The following is an 18623-nucleotide window of genomic DNA, read 5'->3' as shown; positions in this document are numbered from 1 at the left end:
TTTACTACCTAAGTAATGTTGGGCAAATCATGTAACCTCTCTGAACTCAGTTTTCTCATCTGTACAACAGGAATAATAACAGAACCTGCCTCCTAGTACAGATATGAGGATATACAAACTCAGAATTTCTGGGTGTGGGGCCCAGAAATCCACTTTATAACAAGCACCCCAGGTAATACTTCGAGTACACTCAAACTTGAAGATCGCTGGCTGAATAGAATATATTTACTATTTTATATTGTAAGACATTTTTGTACAAAATACTATAAAATAAATCAATAATGTCAAAAGCAATATGGGTGAACAGCATCTACATGATTATTCCTTCCTGTTTAGGGATGCTTAGCTTCTGAGTACAGGAACCTGTACTGTTCATCATAGTAAGGAAATCAATGTCAAGAGACCTTCTTAAGAGAATTTTTAAAGCGCCTTCTTAAACACATTAAATAGTACACGGCAAAATAAACTTCAGTCATTGTTTTTATAATCCAAACACAAAAATTCCTCAAGAGAGCGAGTATTCTTTTTTTTTTTTCCCCTAAACAAGCATTACCAAGTTGGATGAAGCTTTAAAGACCGTCTCTCTTCTATTTTCCTGTAATTTACAAGTTTTGGCGCCTGATGTTCCCTCGGAAAATGAAAGTAAACTGAAATAACAGTTAGTTGCATCTAGACATGTTAACACTTGCAAAGGAAGCTGAAGAAGATTCATATTACTTACATTTTTGGTCTGGCAGGGGAGCTAGGTTGCTCCGGGTGACAGGAAGGTCCCTGATTTGGGGTCTGTTTGGGGAGAGATGCTGAAAATTTTGTCCTGGGGACAAACAGAATTGAATCAATCATCTGAGATGTAACCAAGTGCAAATTATAAAATCCAATGGATAAGAGAATCATGAAATTGTTAGAGATCGCTGAGTTTAAGATGCCAACAAGAACAAAAATCATAACAGCTACACTTTATTGAGTTTCTGTTATATGCCAGTCACTGTTTCAATGAAAGAAAAAGACGTTGGAAATCAATTCTTGAATAAATTAGTTGAAATAAAATTTTATAAACAAGCACAGTTGGCCACCCATTCTATAAAACTTAAAAGTTTGAAAAAATAAAATACGGCATAAAGTATAATACATCCATCAAGTGTGTGGTGAATGACACAGATAAGTAGGATATAGTCTTCTAGATCAGTGTTTCTCAGTGCTGGCTGCACATAGGAATTATCCGAGGAGTTTAAAAAAAACACTGCTGCCCTAGCCAAACCCCTCAATTAAAAGAGAATCTCTGGGGCTGGAATAGGGCCTCAGATTTTTAATTTTTTTTTTAAGATTTTTATTTATTTATTTGACAGAGAGACAGCCAGCGAGAGAGGGAACACAGCAGGGGGAGTGGGAGAGGAAGAAGCAGGCTCCTGGCAGAGCAGGGAGCCTGACACAGAACTCTCAATTCTAGGACCCTGGGATCATGCCCTGAGCAGACGCTTAATGACTGAGCACCCAGAGGCCCCACGGCCTCAGATTTTTATCAGTTCCCAGGGGATTCTAATGTGCAATAGGATTGAGCATCACTGCCCTAGAAGGTGGGATCTGGGCGAAGTCACCTGGGAGGCGGCTATTTTTTAATTTAGGCTGAAAGCAATGCCGAGCCGGAGCCATGTGTACTGGTTCTTGGGAACCGATGGTTAAAATTTCAGGAATTTAGTGAGCGGGTTGACATCACAGTGGCGGCTCAGCATTAGTCATGGTAGAAGTATTTACACCATGGAAATCAGCAAGCACTGATTTTTCTCCTGAAGAGCCAGCTTTAAATATTAATCAACACATTACTGATTATAAAAGATCAATCTAAATATCTGAAAATAGACAGGAATACTCAAGGTATTTAGGTCCTTTTAAATAGTTGACCAAATGGGACAGGATTAGACTCGTTTGCCAGCTTGGGCAAGAGATGCTCCCTCTCTAAACCTCCATCTCCTGACATAAAAAATGGTGAAACTAATTGTATCTGTCTTTTTCACTTGTCATGAAAATTAAGGAGAACAAATGTAAAGCATTTAGATTACAAGGTTAACACTCAGGAAACATTAGTAATTATTACAGTTTTATTCTGCGGAGTGTTAAACATGATCTCCTGGAGAGTGGGGAACATATTCATTTGATCTTTTGCCTTATAGTCTTGTAAGAATCAAAACAACTATAGGACTGCTCATAGGTTTAATTCTTCTGCTTGGGCCAAGTAGTGCTTAGAATAAGGGGGAAAAGCATTAGCCAAGAGCCACTGTCCTTCTGCGTAGAGGAGTCCAATGACATATTGTAAGGGCAGCCATCCGAACACTGCCATTTGATGAAAATTGAGCAAAATTTCCAGTCTGTCTGGTGGATATTATATTTTTATTCCTTTGTATTCTAAAGGTCAAATAACTTCCTAAGCTATTATTTAAAAAGAAAACATCCCTGAGTAGAATAACAGTAAGTAATTACAGTAAGTACCCATATCGACTCATACCTTATTTATCCATGAACATTTGAGCAGAAATTTGCAAAACCAAGAAATGAGATAATGATAATTATGGATAATGTTTACTGAGAACTTATGATGGTCAAGGACTGGGCTGAATACTATAGGCATGATTTTCATTGAATCTTAGCAATCACTTTCCCTTGTGACATAGATACCGTTACCAACCACATTTTACAAATGAGGACATTGGCTTGGAGGAGTTCTCAAATGTGCTCAAGGTCACATAATGGAAAGTGACAGAGCCTGGGCTCCAACTTAGGTCTGTCTGACATAAAACCCATCCTGCCTCCCCAGCAGACAAAGCCATTTTGACAAGATGAGAGCTGGGCAGAAAGGGGATGTGGCAGTGATTTGGGAGGTGGGGGGGAGAGCTGGACCTCATTCTGCACTGGCATTTGGCTCAGTTTTGGAGGACAGGGTGGAGCTGTGCACAGCCCAAAGCTCTTTTATCTGTGCTGACGACACCTCAGAGAGCATCCAGCCCATGGAGACAGGGTCGAGGACCACTGTCCTAGATTCAAAAGGCAGGAAGGCTTTTCACAGTTAAGCAAAGGAATTTAGTTAAGCAACTAAAGAAATTCAGCACTCATCTATTGTGAACTCACTGTATTCCAGAGCCTAGAGCACAAAGAGGACAAGGCAAGGTACTCAGGAGGGGATTACAGTGTATGTTGGCAGAAAAACAGGTTCATTTATTCTTTTGGAGCCCCAGCGTAGTGGTGTGAGGGCATCACATAGGGAAGAGGGGTCCAGAAAGGTGGAGATGTCTTGAATCCCACAGAGCTCACCTGAATGTCTGTTCTGTCACTTCCTACCTAGCTTTGTGACTTTAAGCAGGTGGGCTAACCTCTCTGTGCCTCCATTTCCTCACTTCCAGAATAGGGATTAAAAACTCCTCTCCGGCAGTTCTTTTAAAGGGAAAGTACGCATTTCACTATCTGCCCACCGGACACTCAACAAGGTAGAGCTGTTCTTCATGGTTCACAGTAAGAAAGAGCCACAGCTCCTTGTAGAGGTCAGGGCGACTTCCCTACCAGGGTGGCTTTTGAGCTAGTTCTTAAAAGACTGTACAAATCTGCCAAGCACACAGTGGACAGAAGGTATAAATAACACGGGCACCCATGCCATAGAGCGACAGGTATGGGTTGTCAGGGAACTGAGAGATATTCAAGAAAGTGTTCAAGAGGAAGGGAAAGAATTGGAGATGTGAGGCCCAGACACTGAGAATGGGAAGTGAGGACCAGCCATGCTGGGAGCATTCTGTTCACCAACTAAAGAATCTGACCTTTGTCCTGGAAAAGACCTCCGATGAGTTTAAACTGAGAGATTACAGGATCAGATCGTACAGGATCAGGGAGGAGAGCGCATTGCTCCTGGGATAGTCTAGAAAACTGGGGAGAAGGAAGTTCTCTCTTGAGGGAGAAGGGAAGCAAGCGCTTTCTTACTTTCCATGTGATGGCTTGTAAATAACCAGGCTGGTGGCAAACACCGCAGAGCTTTCTGTTCCATTTTCTCTGAAAGCTGCTTACAATGAATTAAGCTGATGTGCTCCAAATTTCCTCATTAGGTTAAGTGCCTCATCCCGCATTGCTCTCCATCTAGCCCACTGACAGGTCTCAATGAATGTTAAGCAATAATCATTACAGCTAAATGTTCAGGGTTGCTGATGCAAGCACAGGATACTGGCTGCCAGGAATTCAAACAGTAGCTCCGCTAGCCCCTATTATTTCCACTAAACCCAGGGTAGGAAAAGAGAAAAACCCAATGTTAAAGGGACTACTCAAGTTCAAACCAGTGGTGGGTGCAGTGGTATGATTTACAGTATCCTATTGCTTTACCGTATTAGACTTTCATATCATATATGGGAGATCAATGCTGAAATGTGCTAGATAAACAACTTAAACCACTTAAATGAACCCTTGTAACTGTAGTCCAGAAGCCTTGGTAATTCTAAGAACAACATTTCAAATTGGGTTAAAAATGTCCACAAAAATAAAATCCATAAGGCAGGAAAATCTTTCTGTTTTGGGAAGGACAACGTAATTTCTAAGAAAATTGCACTGTGGGTAACTGGTGAGTATACTAACAAACTGGACTTTGAGATTTCAGGAGAGAAACACATTGCCACGGTGATACCTTGCTATTTAGGAGATCTGGGTTCGAGTGCTGAATTTGTCATTAATTAGTTTAATTAAGACTTTGAGCAAACCGTTTTAACTATTCTAGGCCATGTGAATTATAACTGAAAAGGGTTTCATGAGACATAATGGTCCCAGCCTCTGGATGAGTAAGAAATTTGCTCACAGAGATGGCATGTCTTGCTTTATCAATCAGGGCTCATCCAGGAAAAAAAGGAGACCTCTCTTGGTCTTTCAAACAGAGGGAATTTCATACAGTTGGTTGTATCTGTGAAAGCAAAGCTAAGAAGCCAAATGAAGAGAGGGTAGAAGGACAATCCAGAGATTAGTTGTTATTAAACAACAACAACAAAAATGCAACCATCCCCAGACTGGAGAGATGAAAGGAAGAGATGGTAGAAGCTGGTGGGGGCCAGAGGCGTGGGGGGGGGGGGGGGCGGGGGGGGGGGGGGGGGGGGGAGCGGGAAGGAGGAGGTGGAACCGCTGTTGGGGCTTCCAGAGAAAGCAGAGGGACATTGTGTACAACTACCCTGCTTTCCCTTATTCTCCTACTCTTCTTCTGCCGTGCCTGCTGGTACTTGGCCAAAGTACCTGGAAGCAGCTGCAAGGGAGCCTAGGAAGACTTGTTCCCTGAGAGACAAACTAGCGTTGGAGGGAAAAGACTAGATGTGAGAGGAATCAGGCAGTTGACTAGCATATTTACTTAAATTTCATCATCTTTAAAACGAGGTCATTTCTAACTTGCATTGAAAGCATAGTGCTTAATATATAGGGCCTGGCACATGGTTTTAAAAAAACCCAAATACTTTTGCATGTATATAATATTATATTCAATCACCGTTCTAAGTACTTTATGTGTATCCCCTCTTTTAATCTTAACAGCAACTTACAGTCCTATGTTGGGTATTTCCTCCCAGTTTTTTCAGGTGAAGAAACAAAAGCCCAGAGAGATTCAGTAACAGCAAGTAAGTGACAAAGCCCGAATTTGAACCCAGATGTTTTAACAACTGGAGTATTCTGCCTCTTGACAAATTAGAATGACAGAGACTCTAATCATTTTAAAGACCGTATAATTTTGTATCTAAACATGAGACGAAAATTGCTTTAATGTCAGTTGCACAATCATTTTAGCAAATCCATATCTTTAAAAACTCATTTATAGGCTTAAGATTCTTGGGAGATTTATCTTATCACAAACTCAGTTGCCTAGAATGGCTCCTAGTTATTATCAGAGCTTAAAAACATTGGTTGAAAAAATAAATGCTTTGATGTGCCATAGCTAATTATTCAAGATTCTCCTGGAGAATTTTGCTGCTTCTTTTCTGCTCTTCTGCCACCCCAGGACTATTCAAGTTACTGGCAAATGAAGCAAATTTTCAAAGCAAGTTTACTGAATTTCCCTTTATATCAATAATATAGAAAGTTTTAAATGGCACCAGTGACAGAATCTACTATTCGTTATCCAATATCTACTCTCTTCTCTCTCAGAAACAAAAATCCAATTTTCGAGGGACAGCCATGTGCCGAGATAAAAGACTACAATTCCCAATCTCCCTTGCAGATAGGCATGGGCATATGACAAGAGTTCTGGCCAATGAGATGTAAGAGAGACGTGGGGGATTTAGCAGCGATGACATCTTAATGGGAGCTGATTCAGCTGGGGCATATCCATTTTTTCCCTCTCTGTGCTCCTTTCCTCCTTCTCCAGTTAGCCATAATGGACTCTGAACTAAACTGAAGAATGCAAGTCATATGGTAAGCTGTGGAGCACACGGATGGATGGAGCTACCAAGTACCTGGGAACTACCTCCTTCAGGCTCCTCTCCTATGATAGCAATGAATTTCAATGTTGTTTAAGCCGTTTTTACTTTGGTTTCTGTTACAGGAAGCTGAGCCCTGTTGTAACTGATAGAGAAAAGACAGACCAAGGCTGTCCTGGGAACACAAAAAGAACAGATTTTCATGAATTTCAAAAGTTTTTCAGAAAAGAAGGTATTAGCCAGGACAGGACCAAATCCAGAAAGGAGTTTGGGTTGAGGTCCTGGAGGCCACTAAAGTGTCAAAACAATGGAGACCAATATCTTTCCTGCCTTAATATTTCTGTAAACAAAAGCAAAAACACTACCTATGCCACTAACCACATACTTCAGTGCTTTGTGGAGGAAGTAAAATGCTGGGTGGAGTTTTTCTCAGATACCGGGAAAGAGCCTTCCTGTGCTCATTCATATTTATTCTGTGCTTCAACACATATAAATCTCTATGAGGGGAGCCATACTCTCCCTCACATGTTGCAGACGCCAGGCACACAGAAATGAGAGCAGAGAGCCAGACTCACGCTACATATTAAACAGGAAGGAATATTTTCCATTTCCAAATACGTATGTGCCTCCTCCACTTCTTACAATACACATAGCTCTCTTGGTCTTGCATTCTTCTGTGTTTGACAGAAATAGGGGTTCAAGATATATCATTTTTTCTCCCTCTCAACCCTACTATAAGAAAAACAACAGAAACACTTGGATAGAGAACAACTGACATTCCACGGAGTGGAATACTAGGGAGTGTGGTGGACTACACAGAACTGGGGACAGTGATGCCCAACTGGTGTCGAACGGGACTGTGGTTATTCACACCAGGCCATTATGACCAAGTGGGATTTGTGTTCAGTGTTGCCCGACTTTTTAATTTCTCAAAAGAAGCTAGGATTTTTTATTTTTATGTAAAACTTCAAGATTTTTAAATATTAGCAATGAACTCGCTCGAAAACAAAACAAGACACTGTGCTAATGAACTGATTTTGGAAGCTGTTTTGTAGCCCCTGCTTTAGAACAATGGTTCCCTTTCTCTGGTGTGCATCAGAATCACCTGTGGACCATTTAAAAAATAAAAATAAATGTTTTAGAGTGATACATTTATTTAAAAGGGAGGAATTAGAAGCATATATATTGCTTGTATATGTATAAAAACAAATTCTTTAGTGTGATACATTTATTTAAAAGGGGGATATATACTTATGTTTACATATTTCACATGTGTACGTGTGTGCACGCACACGTGTACAAAACATCTATGGAAAAATTAACAAAAAATAACATCAGTAGTTTTGGATGACGGGTACCCTGAAGCTAGGGGAAGTGAGAGGAGGGAGAAATGCAATGTAAGCCTTTGGAATGTGTGGAGACTTGAACCATTACCGTGTGAATGTGTTTCCTTTCTACATGGACACACAGAAGGCATTGCCATTTCCCCTCCTCCCTTACCAAGATTTTGCTTCAGTAGGTCTGGAGTAGGGATTTAACACCTGATTTAAAAACAAGCCATCACACAAACAAATCAACCCCTCATAATTGATTTTGCCACTTATCCCTGGTTAAGAATCTTTGCTATTGGAAATACTAATATTCCTGCTCAAATTTGCCAATCACCACATGTATTTGAGGAAAGATGAGAAGGCACATACTTTAACTTGATGATTGCTCTCAGGGTGGAAAAGCAAAATGCTTCCATAGCCTGGAGATCTTGAATCCAGTGGATTCAAGGAAAAAAGTTGGCCCTAACATCCGTTTGTTTTGCCCCTGCCGTGTAGGCTACTACGGTCAGTCCAGTCCCTCACCCAGAACTGTAGGAAACATTTCTCGTATGGAGAGAGACTGCCCAGATTGAACAAGAAGAAAGCAAGGACAATACCTGATGAAGGATTGTGTAGGTGAGGAAGATGGGGCAGCCCCAAGACCTCCTGGTGACCAGACTTGCTGGTGAGCAATCTGTCTAGCAGCTTATCAGAAGAAGACACAGTCCAAGCCTTACAGAGCATCTGGTTAGAATCACCTTTCCAGGAGTTTTCTAGCAATGTCTGGCAGCCAGTTCTGTTATGCAGTAAGTCCTGCTCGCTTCGGCTTTTCTGAGATCGCTGGGCCATCTGATGAGTACCAGATATCAGGCCTGGTTGGGAAGTGGCCCCCTGGGAAGCCGTCAGGAAGTTATTGCCCAGGGTGATGGGTGGGAGACTCTGCGTTCTGATTGGTGGAAGCCCCTTATGGGCCAGAGGCTTCTTTTCTGGCAAGAGATATTTTGAATTCTCTGAGGTCCGCTTCTTAAAGTCAATCATAGCCACCTGATCACCAGGCTCTTCTTGGCAGTTGGTCTCTGCGATGCTGTCAAAGGTGGTGATGATGTCATCAACTTCCGAGGTGTGCTCTCCCCTGTGTCGGTCCCTGCTGTGATCCTTGTGATAGGCTTTCTGCTCTTCTTTTTTGTTTTTGCAGAAGATTTGGTTGAGCATGCTGAATCGTCCCTCCTTCTTCTGGGGTCTACTGTTCGGGGAAGGAAGGGGTCGAGTAGGCTCTGTTCTATGGGAATATAAAATAACAAGGATGCTATGAGAGGATAGGAAATGGAGACAAGCCCCAACCAAGAAACAAAACAAAACAAAAAAACCTCCCTCTATTCCATCTGCTTGAGAAAGTTGTCTGAGATCATCCAAAGACACCCCAAAGCCATCTCAAGTCAAAGGTGATATGGAGGAACTTGCAACGCCCTTTGTCCCTCCCTTCCTCACCATGGTCACTTCTTGGCCCAGTTATTTCTTAGACTGGTCTTAGTTCCTCAGAAGCTGTCCTTCCAAAATTTACCTCTAGAGAATCTATTTTCACCAAGGGATAAACTAAGCTGAAAACAGCTTAAAACACTACCGTTCTCACTTCTCAAGGACAGTCAGTAGGAGTGTAAGTTTTAAGTCACAGAGATGAAGGCCAAGCGTTGAGTTGAGGCTTCAACTAGTAGAAGCAGGGTGTGCTTGTAGAGGCAGGGGGAGTGTGGTTTCGGGTTTTCTCTGAAAGAGATCCCAGCGGATCTCGGCAGAGCTCGGACATTATCTATCAGAAGCTGGCCCGTTTTACGCTATTTGGACGTTCTTCACTTCCCTTTCAGTTTTTACTAAATTTCCTATTGAAAAAATACTTTTTAAAAAAGTATACTAAAGGAAAACAAGGGAAGAAGCTTTTGTCTGGGCTTCAGCTGCTCAAGAGGAAGTGTGTGTGCCAGGGATTGGGTGTGGCAGCACAAGGAAAGTGAGCAATGTCCGATGGGCAGCAAATTCTAAAGAAAAAAGGTCAGCAATTGTCCGGCTGGCTCCTCTTCTGTGGAGAGTTTCCCTGAGGCACCAGTCTGTTTTTGTTCCTTGGAAAATTCTGTTATTCTCTTTTGAGGCCACAATTGACTTAGTGCTTTCTGTGGTGTGAGTTAATGATGAAACCTGACCCATATGCGTGTCCTAAAAGCCAGATTGCAACATTACTTTTCAGAGTGAGATATTGTAATCTGTAATTTGAAAAACATCACCACTTGACTGCATATAATTCATGTTTTTCTTTACAGGTCACACAGTGTGTAACTGAATCTTTACTTCCATGATGTATTTTTACCTTCCTGCTTTCACCTTCCACTACGCTTTTTGAACTATTGAACACAACTTCTGGACTCCAGATATTACCAGAGAGCCCCAGGGGATCTCTAACATTCTTTCAAGTTGACCTGTACAGAATATGCCCCTGTGTGAATTAATCCTACTTTAGTATTTTCTACAATCTCTCCTCCTTCTGTTACAGATTGTGATTTAGGCCAGTGGGGTCTTGGAGTGTGGTCCACTTAACCCTGCGGGTGGGGTCCCTAGCAGTCTTCAGGGGTTCCATGAGGTTACAACTATATTCATAATAATATCAAGATGTCTTTTTCACTGTGCTGCTCTTTGCACCAAGGGTACAATAGAGATAATGGGTGAAAGCATTGGGCTCCTTAGTACAAATCAAGACAGTAGCATCAATGGACTTACATTTAAAAAAATCATCATTTAACTTATTAATGCACAGTAAAAGTTATTAATTTCATTAAATATTAAGCTTTAAGTATACTTTTTTTTTGACAAAACAGGAAGTACTCATAAGCAATTCCACTATATAATGAAGTATGACAGTTGTCTTGAGGCAAAACACTTATGTAATTATTTGAGTTGCTAGACACTTTTTTTTCACAGAACACCATTTTTATGACTCATAGACAAACTATGGTTATTTGGAGTTGGCTATTTGCAGAAATTTTCTCAAAAATGAATAAAATAAGCCTGCCATTTCAAGGTAAACAATTGACAGTAATTGCTGCCAATGACATAAGTCCAGTTTTCAAGCAAAAATTTGCATTTTGAAAAACCTGTATGCACGCTGTAGGTTGACAGCTTCCTGATACATAAAGCCTTTTCTGATAAGATCAGTGGTGATATTGACAAATGTGATTTTTAAAAACTGCAAAATGAAATGTATCATCTGGAAGATATTCATAACTAACTGAATCAGTATTTTCCAAATGACCAGAGCAAGATGTTATAAAGTCATGAAGTGCAAGATAGACTAATGGATTTTGATACCACAGAATATAAAAAGTTCATTGATATGCTAATAGTGCACATTGCAGCTAACCTTTAGGAAACTAACACTTGTCAAGTTTTGGTGTAACATCAAAAGAAAAATATCCAGAATTATCTCAAAACACAACTGAAATATTTCCTTCTCCAACTACAGGTTTATGCATAGCCAGCTTTTTTTCAGACACTTCAATCAAAACAAAGTATTGAAACAGACGGAACGCAGGAGCAGAGGTGGGAATTCAGCTGTATTGTATGAGGCTTCTGTTAAGATAGCAAAGAGATTGGCAAAACAATGTAGAGCTAGGCTATTCTCATTACAACCTGTTTTTGGCTTCAGAGAATAGGTTATTTTTAACTAAAAATATGGTATTTATGTCAACATGTAAATGTAATGGGGTTATTACTGCTTTACATGAATAACTAAATAAACATTTTATTAAAAATTTGTTTTAATTTCGAATGCCATAAATACTGATCCCATCCACAAAAGCTCTCTGGGGTTCCCAATCTTTGGAAGTGCAAAAGGGCCCTGAGAACAAAAAGTTTGAGAATTGTTGATTACGGAAAAAGGAAGATGAAGAGAACATGGCATAAAGGGAAGAAGAAAGGGAGAAAAAAGAAAGAAAAAGTCCAAGTCCAGTGGACGTTAGGCTGATGGATTCGGGCTCACTACTACCATTTTGCTCCATCGAGTCGAGAACATGTCACCCTATGTTAGACAACGGCAAACACAATATTAAGTTAGTGCTAGCTTTGTGCATCAGCAAGTTAAACAATTTTAACTGATTTTATAAATCACGGAGAGGAAGAAAACGAGTGCCTGCTGGTGCACGCACCTGCTCTCCTGGGAGAGGAGTCTGACGCAGGCCGCGTGGCCACAGTACAGGGCGTAGGCCAGGGGCGTGCTCTCCTTGGTGTCTCGCAGGTTGCTGTCCATGCCCAGCTCCAGCAGTGACTGGACACAGTCTGCCTTCCCTGCAGCTGCAGCCCAGTGCAGAGGGGTCCTGGAGGACCACAGGGGAACAACACAAGGGTCAGAGCACAGAAATGGCCCAGGTCGCTTAGCTGGTGACAGCTCCTGTTCAAAGTCAAGGCACGGCCTGAAAAATGCGTTGCTATTTACGCTGTGGAGGGCATGGATAGCTTCTCCTTGGCTTTGTGGTCAGGCCTCAACCTTAAGAAGGGCAGCCAAGTGGTCTCTCAGACATGGAGGCAGTTGAGGGCCTCGACAGAGAAGGGCTCAGTTGGGGCTATCTGTGAAGGTACATGAGCCTTAGTATTTGGAGAGCAGCCTTGTCCCCAGTGTGGCCAGTGCCCCGAGGTGTGGATTGTATCTCCTGTCAGTCAAGCATCCTTTTCCTCAGGTTATGCTATGGGCAGCAATTTGAGACCACTTAATAGGACCATATTTTTTTTTCAACATAGCCATCAATCACAGTGCTTACTTGAATATGTGGCAGATGTGATTCATTCCACTCGAGAGAGGTCTCCAGACAATATTTATTATGAAATAGGATGAGGCACCAGCCAGATTATGCCATCCTGTTTAGAGGATATATTGCCAATAAATTCAGTAAATGAAGGGTTGGACATCAATTTCATCAGGTTTACTAACACATGACAACCCACTCTGGAGCAGCTTGAAATATTTCTTCACAAAAACTGTGAAGACTGACTGTTTCAATTCTTTGGACCACCAACATGGAAAAAGAGGTCCAGAAGAACAGGGGGAAACTGACATTGTTTTTCAAAAAAACAAGGGGAGTATACAGACAACTCCCAACTAATACACATATAGCCTTTGTGGGCAATCTGTAGTATCCAATTTCAAGGGATCACAGCTGTAATTCCTTTCTTTATCTCCAGACTTCCTGCAGACACAGCAGACTGGTTTCAGCCATCACAGTGTGGAGTTAGAGGGTCAGAGCCCATGATTCAGAAGAAACTCATTAGAGATGGCTGAGGAGGTAGGCTCTGAATGGCAGGAAATGATGGCTCTAAGCAGGCAGCATTGGTTGAGGTATCAGCAGCTATGGAATGATTTATAGGACATGTAAACATTCCCTAGAGAATTCCCAGAAACATGTAAGGAGGGGAACTTGATAGAAGACTCTTTCCTGAAGATAAATGGGTTGGGTATTAAAGTAAAGTCTGACCTCACGGGCTGATGAAACCTGGGACATTTACGCTACGTAAGCTACTTCTGGGTCACGTGTGCTGTGCCATCGATCTTAGGCTAATTTACATCATGTTTTAAATATCATAAATCTATAAAGTACTTTAATATCTAGGAGGACTAGGGCCCCCACATTTTCCCTCTATTTTTTTAAATCACTGCCTTATCTTTCTTCCCTTTTCTTCAAACACTTTCTATAAAGAAAAGAAAGATAGGAAATCACAGTTACTACAAATGCTTAAGGCACTTACCTATGAAAATTATGAAAAATTCTACTACTAAGACAAGCTCACAGTTTCAGTGTGAAGGCACAGCTGCACGAAGCAGAAAACATGAAACAAAACAGAGGGCAGGATGTGTCCGTGCACGCAACCCGTGAGCTGAGCTCTGGAGCAGGAACTAGATTCTCCTTGAGATTTTACCTCACTTTGAACTCACCTAGGACCTTATCTTTTGTACTTTTTTTTCTCCCCTTGGCTTTACTTTCTTCCCTGAGGCTTGTGGAACTAGATTTTCTTTGCTAAGTGTGTGATAACACAGAATGGGAAATACCTTCGTCAGAGCTGGTTCTAAAGGTATTTTGAATTAGCAAACTTTTCTCCAGCCCTCCTTTCTTAAACGTGTTGCTTTTTTCTCCTTTTGGATCATTCGCCTTTTCCCTTCATGTAACTTTAGTCCTGCTACTGTCTTACCTGCTCAGGATCAACACCTGCTCTTAGGAAAAGGTCTACTTTCAATGATCTATACTTCAATTTTAATTACAGTCATCGTGTTAACCACCTCCAGCTCCTAAGACTCAGGTGCAACCCAAGATTTTTCCCCTGTGTTACAAGGATTTCAGGTATCAGGAAGTAGGAGGTGCTTCCTGGAGTTTACCTAAAGTTAGGATAAATAGGTGGCTAATTTTGCAAAATGGTAAAAACAAAACAAAACAAAACCTCATACATAATGTGTAAGCGTTTTACTTACTTTCAATTGTCTTGTTTGTTGTTACATTATTCTTGTATTTCCATTGAGTCAATGCTTAACCAAAACAAAGATTAGATAAACAGTGTAACTGAAAAGTTCTAACAGTTGATTATGGATGCAAAGCAATGTAGATGAAAAGTTCTCTGCCTGGAAGACGAGGGTACAAATCTTCCTTTAATTGCTAACTACCTCTGAGATAAGTCTCTTCCGCTTTCTGCATCCAGCTTCCTTTTCTACGCCAATATATTTTTAATGATTGGGGGAAAAGCTTGATAAAGTCCTTTCTGGTTCTGAATACAAGACCTCTATTATGCTTTATGACATAATCCAGGAATGAAGGAAAAAATAAGACTTACTGTTAAGAATAAAAAAGAACGTATAGCAGGAAGTTGACATACAGAAAGCCTTCTGAGAATGTTTAGCAAAAAATGGAAAATCTGACAATACTGTACAGTCACAGCATTTCTCTCCATAACAATGATTTTTCCTGCCCTGACTAAAATTGAGCAGTTTTTATTGTCACCAGCACATGTGTAAACATTACTGGCAGTGAGGATATAGTCATATAGGATAACCCCTTAACCATGTTCTTTATTTTAAGATTAACTTTCAGAGAAGACGACTGGTAGTCCCCAACACGTCCTGAGTGGCTGTGAATACCTGTCGTCCACATCCAGAGCCTGCAGGTTACACTCGGGCACTCTTGCCAGCTCATTAATGATGTCACTGAAGCCCGCTGCCGCGGCGATGTGCACACATGTCTTCCCACTCTCGTCGTCGTAGTTGATGATGGACGGACCCTGGTGGTGGCTCAGGATGATGGAACACAGAATTCTGTTTCCACTCTGGGGAAGAGAGGTCAAAGGGAGCTCATTAGGTCCAGCCTGGGGCTCTTCCCTTTCTATGCATGTTGAGATAAAATACAAAGGGGAAAGAATGCAAAAAGAAAAGGAAAAAGAAAAAGAGAAGTAAACACATTTTATCCAACTCTCCAACACATTCCCACTTGTCTCTTGTCACTGCCGGGATTTTTGTTTCTCAGAAGAGCCAAACTGTCTTCCATGACTAGCCGGCTAAGAAGGACTTAAGTTAAATACAGGTAGAGTTGAGTGACATCAGAGCTGGCCCATGCAGGGGCTACATACACAGCAACTTGCTGCTTAAATCTCTTTCCTGGACTGCGGCAGAGGCTGACCCCCGAGAAGCTGGAGGAGTGAATTCTCATGTTAACAAAATGACCATGATAAGTAGTCACTGATGGCATAATGATGACCAAGATGATCCAGTAATGATCAAATAGCTACAAATTGCATGAAATTTAATCTCCAAAAATCCTTGGTGAAAGGAAATGATCATAATTAAGTAGCTAATCAATAAAGAAATCAACAAACATGAAAAAGAAAGAACTTCAGGCAACCATGTAAATTGGGCCTATCTCTCTATGTAGATCTATAATAAACTTTTTATCTTATCTTTGAAGGGAGGCTGTTGTACACTCTTTTTAGTAACCTGTCCCAGCTTTAAAAGCCAGTTCTTCCTTGAGGGTGTCCTATATCTCTTCAGCTTGCACAAATAGGTGAGTAAAATCTGTGCACATTGCTGGTGTTGAATACCTTTTATTGACCCCAAAAAATCAAAAAAACATTGCACGAGCATTTGCAATGTAAAATGACAATAAATCTTCAGGGGCGAGTGAAAGAAATTCTCATTTTATATCACGCAATAAAAAGTCTTATCTTTCAGATTCTCCTGTTATCTCTGGAAAGATCGAAAAAACAATATAAATAATTCATTAGTATTTTAATTTTCTCAGTGAATCCACACAGAGACCCTGGAACTCCGTACACTAGGACTTATGGGTGGAACGGAGGTCCCTCAGAGGCATGCAGGGCAAGTTAAGGAAATAGGAGAGGCAAGATTATTATTCTGGAAGCCTAGCATTAGGCCACATGCTAGGGTCAGAAACCTGGGCAAAAGAGAGAGCTGGATTTCTAAAAAGCTGCAATTCTGATATGCCAAACGCTGTTCAACGGTTACCTCCTGATACATTTTTCCATGTAGAATTTCCTATTGATCTTCTTCCCGTTTTGTTACCCTGTTTATTTGACCCCAAATTTGCGTTCTAGAACTTGGGTCAGTTTTCACAATTCCATGGAACAGCATTCATTCATTTCACCTTTCCTCTTCCTTCCCCTCCCTTGTCTCTGTTTGCACTCTGGCTCTCCGGATTTCCCATTACTCAGCTTGCTGCTGGCTTCACAATGAGCCATTACACTGTGAACCCTGGGGTGTGCTTCCAGTGCATGAGTGGACAGCAGCTGACACCAGTTCTGAAACCTCTTGCAGGACCAAGGGCTGGGAGCCCTGAGAGTGCTGAGTGGGTGTAAAAACATGACAACCAGGCCCAGATACATCATGTGTGGGGCTGAGGGCAAAATGAAAATGTGGAGCCCCCTATTTACATGGCAGGAAACAAGCTTATTCCTTTCTTCTTGGTGTCTTTCTTGACATGTCACGGCAATTTTTGTTGTTTAGTGTTGTGTTCCTTTGGGCTGGAGATTCTCACCACTAGTACAGACCCTCCCGGGTGTCTAGGTCCCCCTCTGGCAACCAGGCACACGCTTGATCCTGACCCTCCCCAGGTCTGTGTCCAGACCCCTGGCCAGGGGGCTGAGAGTTTGTCCTAGGGAGGCAGGATACTGTCAGCCAGGGTGCCATCGTCCTGTCTGACTTGACTTACAAAACAAAAATTCAAAGATAAAATTAATGGGAATTTCCGGATCGTGACCACAGAGCATTATAACCCCTGCTGAGCATGGGGCCCACTAGGGCTGTATTGGTCACATGCCCATTAAACAGTCCTTACCCACAAGCTTCCTCCTTCTCTTCCACTCACATTCNNNNCTCTTTCCTCTTCCTCCCTTGATCCTTCCTTTTTTCTAATGACTTTTAAATTATTTGGATCAATTGGTGAAGTTCTATGGCATGCCTGTTACTAGCAGTTGGCTACACTGAACACATCCAAGTTTTTGTGCCTGCTTTATCAACTTTTCTAAGATTCTTTCACCTGATGTGAAGGAGTCTAAAATACATTTAAAACAATTAAGAGCCCCCCGCCCCCAGAGCCAACATTCACACCTCTTAAAAAAGTACCAACCATGTGAAAAGGAAACCAGAAGCAAAGAGTTGTCGGTTCAATGAATTTATTTTATTTAAAGTTTCCTGGAAGGAATTCAGGTTGCCAAGGTGATTCAAAGGGCAAAATGCCCGGTCACAATTCTCCCTTTGAGTGGAAGAGGGAGCGGCAAACACAGATAGAAGAAACAAAACCCATCTCCTCACCCTGTGTCTTCTTCTCTCCTGACCCTCAGAGCAGCCATTTTGGAAGTGGCAACATTGAAACCCAGGCTGCTTCCCAGAACCTCTGCACCTGCCTCTTCTGGACCTGGACCAGCCAAGCCCAGTCAGCAGTTCCCCTGGGGGCTGAAGTGTCACACACTCCAGAACTCCAACCCCTTTTCTTTTGTCTCCAAAATGCCCTTTGTCCTGAATTTTCCAGGGAACTTCTTTGTCTCTACACCTAGCTCTCACTTAGACAACACTGTCACTGTATCTCCTTTTCTCTGATAAGAAGATACTCCCAGGAATAATGGGGAAAGCTGTCTTTACTGAGTGAGCTTTGTGTGCACTGTTCCAAGCATCTCCACGTACCAGTTCATTTCATCCTGACAAGAACCCTATGGGGTAGGTCCTCCTCTGATCCCCATTTCGTAGAGCAGAATATGGGGGCATACAGGGGTTAAGTAACTTGCCCCGGATGATAGCCAAGAAGTGACATAGCAGGACAGACAGCCTGACTGCAGAGCCCTTGCACTGCTACACCATTCTGTCTCTGATAAAAGGAACCCCATCTGTTTATTTGATCCTTCATGTTCATACTGGAGAAACGAAAGTAAAAACTCCTGTTTAGGCTGCAACTGCAGTAGCAATGATGTGATTCTGGCCAAACGAGACCTTTTTCAGAGTGAAATATGAGGTCTTTAAAAGCCTCTGCTCCAAGGGTTGCCATGGTGCACCTTCAGAGTCTTTTGAGGGGCCCGAGAGAGCACTAGTCTGTGAGCTGGGGCCTTGGCTCACTGGTTTCCTGGCAACCACATTTCCTTCTTGGCAAGCTGTGTCAGGCAAAGGTAGGCTCCAGGCCTGGGAGGCCAGAAAGGGTCACGGAGACCAAGAAGCACCAAGACAGAAAGAATGGGATGGTGCCCAGAAGAGCCCTCGGGAGAATGAAACGTGGGTTTCCACTTGGGAGAAATGTCATTAAACAGGGGGAGGAACAATATTGTACAGATCCTATTCTTATGGAGCTCTGGAATTCTGCACTGGATGACCAGATGAGGATTGTGGATT

General features: G+C 41.9%; 1 protein-coding gene across 1 annotated transcript in view; it reads right to left on the bottom strand.

Moving 5' to 3' along the window:
* Nucleotides 1-18623, bottom strand: part of ANKRD55 (ankyrin repeat domain 55) — a 286535-nt gene that overhangs the window by 1487 nt on the left and 266425 nt on the right. The window contains exons 11-14 of the mRNA XM_008691404.2: nt 14877-15061; nt 11908-12075; nt 8341-9002; nt 722-814 (exon numbers count right to left, since the gene is read on the bottom strand). Of these exons, the coding sequence (XP_008689626.1) occupies nt 722-814; nt 8341-9002; nt 11908-12075; nt 14877-15061 (1108 nt within the window). The remainder of the gene's footprint in view (nt 1-721; nt 815-8340; nt 9003-11907; nt 12076-14876; nt 15062-18623) is intronic.

The sequence above is a fragment of the Ursus maritimus genome, unplaced genomic scaffold, assembly GCF_017311325.1.
Source record: "Ursus maritimus isolate PB19 unplaced genomic scaffold, ASM1731132v1 scaffold_5, whole genome shotgun sequence".
Taxonomy (NCBI): Eukaryota; Metazoa; Chordata; class Mammalia; order Carnivora; family Ursidae; genus Ursus; species Ursus maritimus.
This window is presented reverse-complemented; position numbering and strand designations above follow the sequence as displayed.